The 12914-nt window shown below is 46.3% G+C and overlaps 1 protein-coding gene across 2 annotated transcripts in view; it reads left to right on the top strand.

The window, feature by feature from the left end:
• pde8b (phosphodiesterase 8B) overlaps positions 1-12914 on the top strand; it is a 96183-nt gene that overhangs the window by 46545 nt on the left and 36724 nt on the right. For both annotated transcript variants that reach the window (XM_036977078.1, XM_036977077.1), the window contains exons 4-5: positions 12516-12575; positions 12829-12886. In XM_036977078.1, coding sequence (XP_036832973.1) covers positions 12516-12575; positions 12829-12886 — 118 coding nt within the window. The remainder of the gene's footprint in view (positions 1-12515; positions 12576-12828; positions 12887-12914) is intronic.

The raw sequence follows: 12914 nt of genomic DNA, 5'->3' as shown, positions 1-12914 counted from the left end.
CACATCACGCACTTTTGTGTGTGTGTGTGTGTGTGTGTGTGTGTGTGTGTGTGTGTGTGTGTGTGTGTGTGTGTGTGTGTGTATCAGGGTCACCCATGACTTGTTTTTAGAACACATTGGATTGAGTCTTTGTTTTAATAACTGCCCAACACACCCATGGCCTCCCTCCCGCCTTCGCTCCATCCGTCAGCTGTTGAACCCTTTAAAGAACCCTTGTTGGTTCCAGGTAGAAACCTTTTGGTTCCACGTAGAACTCTTTTGGGTTCCATGTAGAACCCTCTATGGAAAGGGTTCTACATGGAACCCAAAAGAGTTCTACCTGGAACCAAAAAGTGTTCTTCTATGGGGACAGCCAAATAAACCTTTTGGAATCCTTATTTTTAAGAGTGTAGTGGGGCTGTTTTTTTTCATTCAAGTTCCACATTATTTTTGGCTTCTCTAGTTACCTGCTGGTGTTGATGTATACATCTGTGTCTGTCTAGTACAGTTTCTACAGGCATAGTGTTAGTATCCTCTGATTTCTACTTTTACTCTTATGTACTAGCCACTAACTAGCCTACTATATATAGCCTTGGCGCCTGCAGCATACCCTCTCCCTGCTATTCTACTTAGATACACTCAAAGCTTAAACTGTCTTAATAATCCCACCTAGTATTTATCATGTGGCCAGACCATCATATGCTTCTTCGTATAGTATCTAGTGAATTATGAGTTATTGGTCATGCATGGTAATATTTTCCCAGAAGCAGAGAGAGAGAAAGTCGCTTTCTCTCTTCCCAATAAAGACCCATCACATGTCGCTGTCTGTCTGTTGCTCTCTCTCTCTCTCTCTCCTCCCTCCCTCCCTGTCTCATGCCAGCCAAGAGGCTTTTGCCGTCACTCACAGGGATGCTGGCCCATGTTGATTCCAATGCTTCCCACAGTTGTGTCCTTTGGCTGGATGTCCTTTGTGTGTTGGACCATTATTGATATACACAGGAAACTGTTGAGCGTGAAAATCCCAGCAGCGCTGCAGTTCTTGACACAAACTGGTGCGCCTGGCACGTACTACCATACCCCGTTCAAAGCACTTCAATCTTTAGTCTTGCCCATTCAACCTCTGAATTGCACACATACACAATCCATGTCTCAGTTGTCTCAAGACTTAAACCTTCTTTAACCTGTCTCCTCACCTTCATCTACACTGATTGAAGTGGATTTAACATCAATAAGGGATCATAGCTTTCACCTGGATTCACCTAGTCAGTCTATGTCATGGAAAGAGACAGTGTTCATGTTTTGAATACTCAGTGAATATATAAGTCTGTAACGTCTATGTTTTAAATGTATGGAAATTGTAAAGTATTTTTGCCTGTAATGTATTTTTCGTTATGTGCCGGAACCCAGGAATACTGTCACCATTGGCATCAGGCTAATGGGGATCCTAATAAAAATCAGAAATCGTAAATCTCTCAATCTTTCCCCACTCTCTCCCTTTTTTCTCCCTATCTCTCCTTCCCTCTCTCGCTCCCTCTCTCCTTCCCTCTCTCTCCTTCCCCCTCTCTTTCTCTCTCCCTCACTCTTTCTCCCTCTCTCTCTCCTTCCCTGTCTCTCCTTCCCGGTCTCTCCTTCCCTCTCTCTCTCGCTCCCTCTCTTTCCTTCCTCTCTCTCTCTCCTTCCCTCTTTCGCCTTCCATCTCTCTCCCTCTCTCTCTTCTTCCCTCACTCCCTCTCCCTCTCTCTCCTTCCCTCTCTTTCCTTCCCTCTCTCTTCTTCCCGCTCTTTCCCTCTCTTTCCTTCCTCCTCTCTCTTTCCCTCTCTCTCATTCCCTCTCTCTCTCTCTCTTTCCCTCTCTCTCATTCCCTCTCTCTCTCTCTCTCCACCTCTCTCCATCCCTCTCTCTCCTTCCTTCTCTACTTCTCTCCCCCCTCCCTGCTTCCCATCTTTCTCCAGTACAGTGTGTCCATGGTGAGCCTGTGTAAAGTAGAGAAATGTTCTCTCCTCTCATATGCCAATGACATCACTTCTCCACTGCCCACATGTTTAGACTGGCACTCATTCGAAAGCCACCTTTCATGTTGTGTGTGTGTGTCAAATGAAACTATCAAGTCAAACTTAATCACACATTACTGTCAAACCTGCCTCATGAGCTAGGGAGTTTGTAAGGTAAAGCACAAAAGCACTTAAAGTTCTCATATGTGGTCAAAAACATATACAATGCTTTCAGAAAGTATTCACACCCCTTGACTTTTTCCACATTTTGTTTTGTTACAACCGGAGATGTTGTGTCACTGATCTACACACAATATGCCATAATGTCGAAGTGGAATTATGTTTATAGAAATGTTTACAAATTCATTAAATTAAAAGCTAAAATGCCTTGAGTCAATAAGTATTCAACCCTTTTGCTATGGCAAGTCACATAATAAGTTGCATGAACTCAATCTGAACTCAATCTGTGTGCAATAATAGTGTTTAACATTATTTTTAAATGACTACCTCATCTCTGTACCCCACACATATACATACAATTAAGTGCGAGTGAATTTCAAGCACAGATTCAAGCACAAAGACCAGGGAGGTTTTCCAATGTTTTGAAAAGGACACTTATTTTTATTTTTTTATTTCACTCTTTATTTAACCAGGTAGGCTAGTTGAGAACAAGTTTGTTACGGTTTTCTTCTGGTGAAAGAGAGGCGGACCAAAACGCAGCGTGGTTGAAGTTCATGTTTTTTTTATAAGAAAAACTATACATGAACAAACTACAAAAACAAGAAACGTGTAAACCCGAAACAGTCCCGTGTGGTACAAACACTGACACAGGAGACAATCACCCACCAGAGACCTAAAGAATATGGCTGCCTAAATATGGTTCCCAATCAGAGACAACGATGAGTCTATGGTTGCCTAGAGTGGTTCTCAATCAGAGGCAGGTGGTTATCGTTGTCTCTGATTGAGAACCACTCTAGGCAACCATAGACTTACCTAGACTACTATACTAAACACAACTCCATCAATCTACAAAATCCCTAGACAAGACAAACACATAATTCACCCATGTCACAAACCCATAGGGGAGGGTCTGGGTGGGCGTCTGTCCACGGTGGCGGCGCTGGACGTGGACCCCACTCCAACTTAGTCTTTGTCCACCTCCTTAGCGTCCTTAGATTGGCGACCCTCGCCGCCGACCTTGGCCTAGTAACCCTAACAAAGGGCCCCACTGGACTGAGGGGCAGCTCGGGACTGAGGTAGCTCGGGACTGTGGGGTAGCTCAGGACTGAGCGGAAGCTCAGGACTGAGAGGAAGCTCAGGACTGAGAGGAAGCTCAGGCAGGTTGACGGCTCTGGCAGATCCTGGCTGAATGGTGGTTCTGGCAGATCCTGGCTGTCTGGCGGATCCTGGCTGACTGGCGGCTCTGGCGGATCCTGGCTGACTGGCGGATCCTGGCTGAATGGCGGATCCTTGCTGACTGGCGGATCCTGGCTGACTGGCGGATCCTGGCTGACTGGCGGATCCTGGCTGACTGGCGGCTCTGGCGGATCCTGGCTGACTGGCGGCTCTGGCGGATCCTGGCTGACGGGCGACTCTGGCGGATCCTGGCTGACGGGCGACTCTGGCGGATCCATGCTGACGGGCGACTCTGGCGGATCCATGCTGACGGGCGACTCTGGCGGATCCATGCTGACGGGCGACTCTGGCGGATCCATGCTGACGGGCGACTCTGGCGGATCCATGCTGACGGGCGACTCTGGCTGCTCCATGCTGACAGGCGACTCTGGCTGCTCATGACAGACGGGAGACTCTGGCGGCTCATGACAGACGGGAGACTCTGGCGGCTCATGACAGACGGGAGACTCTGGCGGCTCATGACAGATGGGAGACTCTGGCGGCTCATGACAGACGGGAGACTCTGGCGGCTCATGACAGACGGGAGACTCCGGCTGCGCTGGAGAGGAGGAAGGCTCTGGCAGCGCTGGACAGGCGGGAGACTCCGACAGCGCTGGACAGGCGAAGCGCACTGTAGGCCTGGTGCGTGGTGCTGGCACTGGTGGTACTGGGCCGAGGACACGCACAGGAAGCCTGGTGCGGGGAGCTGTCACCAGAGGGCTGGTGTGTGAAGGTGGTATTGGATAGACCGGACCGTGCAGGCGCACTGGAGCTCTTGAGCACCGAGCCTGCCCAACCTTACCTGGTTCAATGCTCCCGGTCGCCCTGCCAGTGCGGCGAGGTGGAATAGCCCGCACTGGGCTATGCAGGCGAACCGGGGACACCGTGCGCAAGGCTGGTGCCTTGTAAGCCGGCCCAAGGAGACGCACTGAAGACCAGATGCGTAGAGCCGGCTTCATGGCACTTGGCTCGATGCCCACTCTAGCCCGGCCGATACGCGGAGCTGGTATGTACCGCACCGGGCTATGCACCCGCACTGGGGACACCGTGCGCTCCACAGCATAACACGGTGCCTGCCCGGTCTCTCTAGCCCGCCGGTAAGCACAGGGAAGTTGGCGCAGGTCTCCTACCTGGCTTTGCCATACTCCCTGTGTTCCTCCCCCCAAGAAATTTTTGGGGCTGACTCTCGGGCTTCCATCCACGCCGCCGTGCTCGTCTCTCCAACTCCATTCTCCTATAACCCTCCTCGCACTGATCCAGCGAATCCCAGGCGGGCTCCGGAACTCTCCCTGGGTCGACCGCCCACCTGTCTATTTCCTCCCAAGTCGTATAGTCCTGACTTCGCTGCTCCTGCTGCCGCTGCCTGTCACCACGCCGCTTGGTCCTGTTGTGGTGGGTGGTTCTGTTACGGTTTTCTTCCGTCGAAGGAGAGGCGGACCAAAACGCAGCGTGGTTGAAGTTCATGGGGTTTTTTTTATAAGAAAAACTATACATGAGCAAACTACAAAAACAAGAAACGTGTAAACCCGAAAACAGTCCCGTGTGGTACAAACACTGACACAGGAGACAATCACCCACCAGATACCTAAAGAATATGACTGCCTAAATATGGTTCCCAATCAGAGACAACGATAACCACCTGCCTCTGATTGAGAACCACTCTAGGCAACCATAGACTTACCTAGACTACTATACTAAACACAACCCCATCAATCTACAAAACCCCTAGACAAGACAAACACATAATTCACCCATGTCACACCCTGCCTAACCAAAATAATAAAGAGAAGACAGAATACTAAGACCAGGGCGTGACAAAGTTCTCATTTACAACTGCGACCTGGCCAAGATAAAGCATAGCAGTGTGAAGAGACAACAGCACAGAGTTACACGTGGAGTAAACAATAAACAAGCCAATAACACAGTAGAAAAAAAATAGTCTATATACATTTTGTGCAAAATGCCTGAGGAGGTAGGCAATAAATAGGCCATAGGAGCGAATAATGACAATTTAGCAGATTAAAACTGGAGTGATAAATGATCAGATGGTCATGTGCAAGTAGAGATACTGGTGTGCAAAAGAGCAGAAAAGTAAATAAATAAAAACAGTATGGGGATTAGGTAGGTAAATTGGGTGGGCTATTTACAGATGGACTATGTACAGCTGCAGCGATCGGTTAGCTGCTCAGATAGCAGATGTTTAAAGTTGGTGAGGGAAATTAAAGTCTCCAACTTCAGAGATTTTTGCAATTCGTTCCAGTCACAGGCAGCAGAGAACTGGAAGGAAAGGCGGCCAAATGAGGTGTTGGCTTTAGGGATGATCAGTGATATACACCTGCTGGAGCGCGTGCTATGGGTGGGTGTTGCCATCGTGACCAGTGAACTGAGATAAGGCAGAGCTTTACCTAGCATGGACTTGTAGATGACCTGGAGCCAGTGGGTCTGGTGACGAATATGTAGCGAGGGCCAGCCGACTAGAGCATATAGGTCGCAGTGGTGGGTGGTATAAGGTGCTTTAGTAACAAAACGGATGGCACTGTGATAAACTGCATCTAGTTTGCTGAGTAGAGTATTGGAAGCTATTTTGTAGATGACATTGCCGAAGTCGAGTATCGGTAGGATAGTCAGCTTTACTAGGGTAAGTTTGGCGGCGTGAGTGGAGGCTTTGTTGCGAAATAGAAGCCGACTCTAGATTTGATTTTGGATTGGAGATGTTTGATATGAGTCTCGAAGGAGAGTTTACAGTCTAGCCAGACACCTAGGTACTTATAGATGTCCACATATTCTAGGTCGGAACCATCCAGGGTGGTGATGCTAGTCGGGTGTGCGGGTGCAGGCAGCGAACGGTTGAAAAGCATGCATTTGGTTTTACTAGCGTTTAAGAGCAGTTGGAGGCCACGGAAGGAGTGCTGTATGGCATTGAAGCTCGTTTGGAGGTTAGATAGCACAGTGTCCAAGGACGGGCCGGAAGTATATAGAATGGTGTCGTCTGCGTAGAGGTGGATCAGGGAATCGCCCGCAGCATGAGAAACATCATTGATATATACAGAGAAAAGAGTCGGCCCGAGAATTGAACCCTGTGGCACCCCCATAGAGACTGCCAGAGGTCCGGACAACATGCCCTCCGATTTGACACACTGAACTCTGTCTGCAAAGTAGTTGGTGAACCAGGCAAGGCAGTCATTAGAAAAATCGAGGCTACTGAGTCTGCCGATAAGAATATGGTGGTTGTGTCACGAACCGGCTCAAAGCCCGTAACAAAGGGAGACCACTTGGAGATAAGGAGTAACAAAATATATATTTATTAACTAAAGCAACTAAGGAAAATATACAATGGTGTGTGTAATCAGTAATCAGTAGTGTAAGTGAGTGTTTTGCATGCATGAATGTGATAATGCAGGGTGTTGAAAGGTGCCAAAGCAAACAAACGGCCACCAAGAACCACAACACAATCTACAAAGGTGTCTGCATGGAGAGTGTCTTCTCCATGAATGTGGAAGAGGTCTATTTATCCTGGGAGACACCTGGCCCAGGTGTTTCCCATGAAGCTGACGACCCTCCCAACTCCGCCCACCGGCATCCTAATAAGGAAACAAGAACAAAGAGAGAATACGGCAGACAGAGTGGGAGGGTAGTCACAGTTGACAGAGTCGAAAGCCTTGGCCAGGTCGATGAAGACGGCTGGTCAGTACTGTCTTTTATCGATGGTGGTTATGATATCGTTTAGTACCTTGAGCGTGGCTGAGGTGCACCCGTGACCGGCTCGGAAACCGGATTTACAGCGGAGAAGGTACGGTGGGATTCGAGATAGTCAGTGATCTGTTTGTTAACTTGGCTCTCGAAGACCTTAGATAGGCAGGGCAGGATGGATATAGGCCTGTAACAATTTGGGTCCAGGGTGTCTCCCCCTTTGAAGAGGGGGATTACCGCTGCAGCTTTCCAATCCCTGGGGATCTCAGACGATACGAAAGAGAGGTTGAACAGGCTGGTAATAGGGGTTGCAACATTGGGGGTGGATAGTTTCAGAAATAGAGGGTACAGATTGTCAAGCCCAGCTGATTTGTATTGGTCCAGGTTTTGCAGCTCTTTCAGAACATCTGCTATCTGGATTTGGGTAAAGGAGAAGCTGGGGAGGCTTGGGCGAGTAGCTGGGGGGGGGGGGCTTTTGGCCGAGGTTGGAGTAGCCAGGAGGAAGGCATGGCCAGCCGTTGAGAAATGATTGTGAAGTTTTTGATTATCATGGATTTATTGGTGGTGACCGTGTTACCTAGCCTCAGTGCAATGGGCAGCTGGGAGGAGGTGCTCTTGTTCTCCATGGACTACAGTGTCCCAGAACTTTTTGGAGTTAGAGCTACAGGATGCAAATTTCTGCTTGAAAAAGCTGGCCTTTGCTTACCTGACTGACTGTGTGTATTGGTTACTGACTTCCCTGAACAGTTGCATATCGCGGGGACTATTCGATGCTATTGCAGTCCGCCACAGGATGTTTTTGTGCTGGCCGAGGGCAGTCAGGTCTTGAGTGAACCAAGGGCTATATCTGTTCTTAGTTCTGCATTTTTTGAACGGAGCATGCTTATTTAAGATGGTGAGGAAGTTACTTTTAAAGAATGACCAGGCATCTTCAACTGATGGGATGAGGTCAATATCCTTCCAGGATACCCGGGCCAGGTCGATTAGAAAGGCCTGCTCGCAGAAGTGTTTTATGGAGCGTTTGACAGTGATGAGGGGTGGTCGTTTGATCGCGGACCCGTATCGGATACAGGCAATGAGGCAGTGATCGCTGAGATCCTGATTGAAGACAGCGGAGGTGTATTTGGAGGGCAAGTTGGTCAGGATAATGTCTATGAGGGTGCCCATATTTACGGATTTAGGGTTGTACCTGGTGGGTTCCTTGATGATTTGTGTGAGATTGAGGGCATCTAGCTTAGATTGTAGGACTGCCGAGGTGTTAAGCATATCCCAGTTTAGGTCACCTAACAGAGCAAACTGAAGCTAGATGGGGGGCGATCAATTCACAAATGGTGTCCAGGGCACAGCTGGGAGCTGAGGGGGGTCGGTAGCAGGCGGCAACAGTGAGAAACTTATTTCTGGAGAGATTCATTTTTAAAATTAGAAGTTCAAACTGTTTGGGTATGGACCTGGAAAGTATGACATTACTTTGCAGGCTATCTCTGCAGTAGAATGCAACTCCTCCCCCTTTGGCAGTTCTATCTTGACGGAAAATGTTATAGTTGGGTATGGAAATCTCAGAATTTTTGGTGGCCTTCCTAAGCCAGGTTTCAGACACGGCAAGGACATCAGGGTTTGGAGTAGGATGAGGATGCGGAGAAAGGCTATCAAAACTGGTCGCCTAGAGCGTTGGGGACAAAGAATAAAAGGAGCAGATTTCTGGGCGTGGTAGAATATATTCAGGGCATAATGTGCAGACAGGGGTATGGTGGGGTGCGGGTACAGCGGAGGTACAGTGCCTTGCGAAAGTATTCGGCCCCCTTGAACTTTGCGACCTTTTGCCACATTTCAGGTTTCAAACATAAAGATATAAAACTGTATTTTTTAGTGAAGAATCAACAACAAGTGGGACACAATCATGAAGTGGAACGACATTTATTGGATATTTCAAACTTTTTTAACAAATCAAAAACTGAAAAATTGGGCGTGCAAAATTATTCAGCCCCTTTACTTTCAGTGCAGCAAACTCTCTCCAGAAGTTCAGTGAGGATCTCTGAATGATCCAATGTTGACCTAAATGACTAATGATGATAAATACAATCCACCTGTGTGTAATCAAGTCTCTGTATAAATGCAACTGCACTGTGATAGTCTCAGAGGTCCGTTAAAAGCGCAGAGAGCATCATGAAGAACAAGGAACACACCAGGCAGGTCCGAGATACTGTTGTGAAGAAGTTTAAAGCCGGATTTGGGTACAAAAAGATTTCCCAAGCTTTAAACATCCCAAGGAGCACTGTGCAAGTGATAATATTGAAATGGAAGGAGTATCAGACCATTGCAAATCTACCAAGACCTGGCCGTCCCTCTAAACTTTCAGCTCATACAAGGAGAAGACTGATCAGAGATGCAGCCAAGAGGCCCATGATCACTCTGGATGAACTGCAGAGATCTACAGCTGAGGTGGGAGACTCTGTCCATAGGACAACAATCAGTCGTATATTGCACAAATCTGGCCTTTATGGAAGAGTGGCAAGAAGAAAGCCATTTCTTAAAGATATCCATAAAAAGTGTTGTTTAAAGTTTGCCACAAGCCACCTGGGAGACACACCAAACATGTGGAAGAAGGTGCTCTGGTCAGATTAAACCAAAATTGAACTTTTTGGCAACAATGCAAAATGTTATGTTTGGCGTAAAAGCAACACAGCTCATCACCCTGAACACACCATCCCCACTGTCAAACATGGTGGTGGCAGCATCATGGTTTGGGCCTGCTTTTCTTCAGCAGGGTCAGGGAAGATGGTTCAAATTGATGGGAAGATGGATGGAGCCAAATACAGGACCATTCTGGAAGAAAACCTGATGGAGTCTGCAAAAGACCTGAGACTGGGACGGAGATTTGTCTTCCAACAAGACAATGATCCAAAACATAAAGCAAAGTCTACAATGGAATGGTTCAAAAATAAACATATCCAGGTGTTAGAATGGCCAAGTCAAAGTCCAGACCTGAATCCAATCGAGAATCTGTGGAAAGAACTGAAAACTGCTGTTCACAAATGCTCTCCATCCAACCTCACTGAGCTCGAGCTGTTTTGCAAGGAGGAATGGGAAACAATTTCAGTCTCTCGATGTGCAAAACTGATAGAGACATACCCCAAGCGACTTACAGCTGTAATCGCAGCAAAAGGTGGCGCTACAAAGTATTAACTTAAGGGGGCTGAATAATTTTGCACACCCAATTTTTCCGTTTTTGATTTGTTAAAAAAGTTTGAAATATCCAATAAATGTCGTTCCACTTCATGATTGTGTCCCACTTGTTGTTGATTCTTCACAAAAAAATACAGTTTTATATCTTTATGTTTGAAGCCTGAAATGTGGCAAAAGGTCGCAAAGTTCAAGGGGGACGAATACTTTCACAAGGCACTGTAAGCCCAGGTACTGGGTTATGATAAGAGAGGTTGTATCTCTGGACATGCTGGTTATAATGGGTGAGGTCACTGCATGTGTGGGAGGTGGGACAAAGGAGGTATCAGAGGTATGAACTAGGGGCTCCATTGTAAACTAAAACAATGATAACTAACCTGAACAACAGTATACAAGGCATATTGACATTTGAGAGAGACATACAGCGATGCATAAAGTAATCGCAGGTATTGATTGCGAGAGCTAGCTAAAACAACAGGTGAGACAACAACAGCTAATCAGCTAACACAACAACAGCAGGTAAAATGGCGATGACTAGGCAGAGAGGGTCGGATTAACTACACACAGAGCCTGAGTTTGCGGCTGGGGCCGACAGATAAAAAATAAATAAACAGAATGGAGTACCGTGATTAATGGACAGTCCAGCAGGCATCAGCTATGTAGCCAATTGATCATAGTGGGAGATTGGTAGATGGGTAAAAAAACAAAACAGACATTGAACATCTCTTCGAGCATGCTGCAGTTATTAATTACACTTTGGATGGTGTCTCAAAACAACCAGTCACTACAAAGATACAGGCACCCTTCATTACTCAGTTGCCGGAGAGGAAGGAAACCACTCAGGGATTTCACCATGAGGCCAATGGTGATTTTGAGAAATCTGAGGATGGATCAACAACATTGTAGTTATTCCACAATACAAACATAAATGACAGAGTGAAAAGAAGGAAGCCTGTACAGAATAAAAACAGAATAAAGGCATCCTGTTTTCAATAAGGCACTAAACTAATACTGCAAAATATGTGGCAGAGAAATGAACTTTTTGTCCTGAATACAAAAGCCTTATGCTTGGTGCAAATCCAACACAACACATCACTGAGTACCTGTCACGGCTTCTATGAGTAGTGGGTGGAGAAGTCAGGCGCAGAGAGCAGGGTAGTTCACAAGATGTAGATTTGTATTTTTCAAAACCCAGAGAGACGGTCACGCCACACACACAAGGGCATGTAAAGACCAAGTCCAAACAACAGGACGCAACTGACCGGAAAAATAAATACCACAAAATAATCACACACCATCAACAGAAAAACAAGCCCGCACAAAAGCCGGTGGGCCTACTGGGTTTAAATAGCCCACAACCAAACCTAAACACGAAACAGGTGCAACTAATCAGACACAACTAAATGAAACAGAAAAGGGGATCGGTGGCAGCTAGTAGGCCGGCGACGACGACCGCCGCCCGAACAGGAAGAGGCACCATCTTCGGCGGGATTCGTGACAGTACCACTCTTCATATTTTCAAGCATGGTGGTGGCTTAATCATGTTATGGGTATGCTTGTCGTCGGCAAGGACTAGGGAGTTTTTTAAGATAAAAATAAATGGAATAGAGCTAAGCACAGACAAAATCCTAGAGGAAAACTTGGTTCAGTCTGCTTTCCAACAGACACTGGGAGATGAATTCTCCTTTCACCAGAACAATTACCTAAAACACAAGGCCAAATATACACTGGAGTTGCTTACCAAGACGACATTGAATGTTCCTGAGTGTCCTAGTTACAGTTTTGACTTAAATCAGCTTGAAAATGTATGGCAAGACATAAACATGGCTGTCTAGCTATGATCAACAACCAACTTGACAGCACTTGAAGAATGTTTTAAAGGATAATGGGCAAGTGTTGTACAATCCACGTGTGCAAAGCACTTAGAGAATTACCCAGAAAGACTCACAGCTGTAATCACAGCCAAAGTCTCAGGGGGTTGAATACTTATCTAATCAAGATATATTAGAGTTTTATTTTCCATAAATGTTTCAAAAAAGTTTTCTTACACTTTGCCATTACAGAGTATTTTGTATAGATCTTTGACAAAAAAAGTACAATTACATCCATTTTACTCTCACTTTGTAACACAACAAAATGTGGAAAAAGTCAAGGGGAGTGAATACTTTCTGAAGGCACTGTATTTGAAAATGCTGTTCTCGCCACCTGCAGGATTTTGAATGCTTCTTTTTATCAATCTGTTATATTTTGATGTGTTTTTCTATTGTGTTGTTGATCCAGGTTGGTCCGTGCCACAAAGCCCTCAGAACACACAGTCCTTCTGGCCGTTGTGCCACAGACGTATGTATACATCGTAATTGATTGATGGTGTTTATTTGCCCTTCAAGAGGATTTTTTCCCGCAACTCACAACTCAAGTTACATACACAAACACCAAACAACAGTAAACAAACACAGATATGTTTCCTCACTGATGATGATAATGTCATACACGTGTGTGTATTCTATAATGATATGTGGTGTATATCTTATGTGGGTGGGCTGATGGTGATAATGTCATAGTGTGTGCTGTTTATGCTCTTCTTTCTCTATAGGCCTTTAGATCAGGAGGAGCCGTCTGTTCGTTCTCTACTCTGCGCTGGATTCAGCAGAGTATGTACTCTTCTCCTTATATGTTCCC

Source organism: Oncorhynchus mykiss, chromosome 5, assembly GCF_013265735.2.
Source record: "Oncorhynchus mykiss isolate Arlee chromosome 5, USDA_OmykA_1.1, whole genome shotgun sequence".
Classification (NCBI taxonomy): Eukaryota; Metazoa; Chordata; class Actinopteri; order Salmoniformes; family Salmonidae; genus Oncorhynchus; species Oncorhynchus mykiss.
The sequence above is the reverse complement of the archived record's forward strand: the minus strand, read 5'-3'. Positions and strand labels throughout refer to the sequence as shown.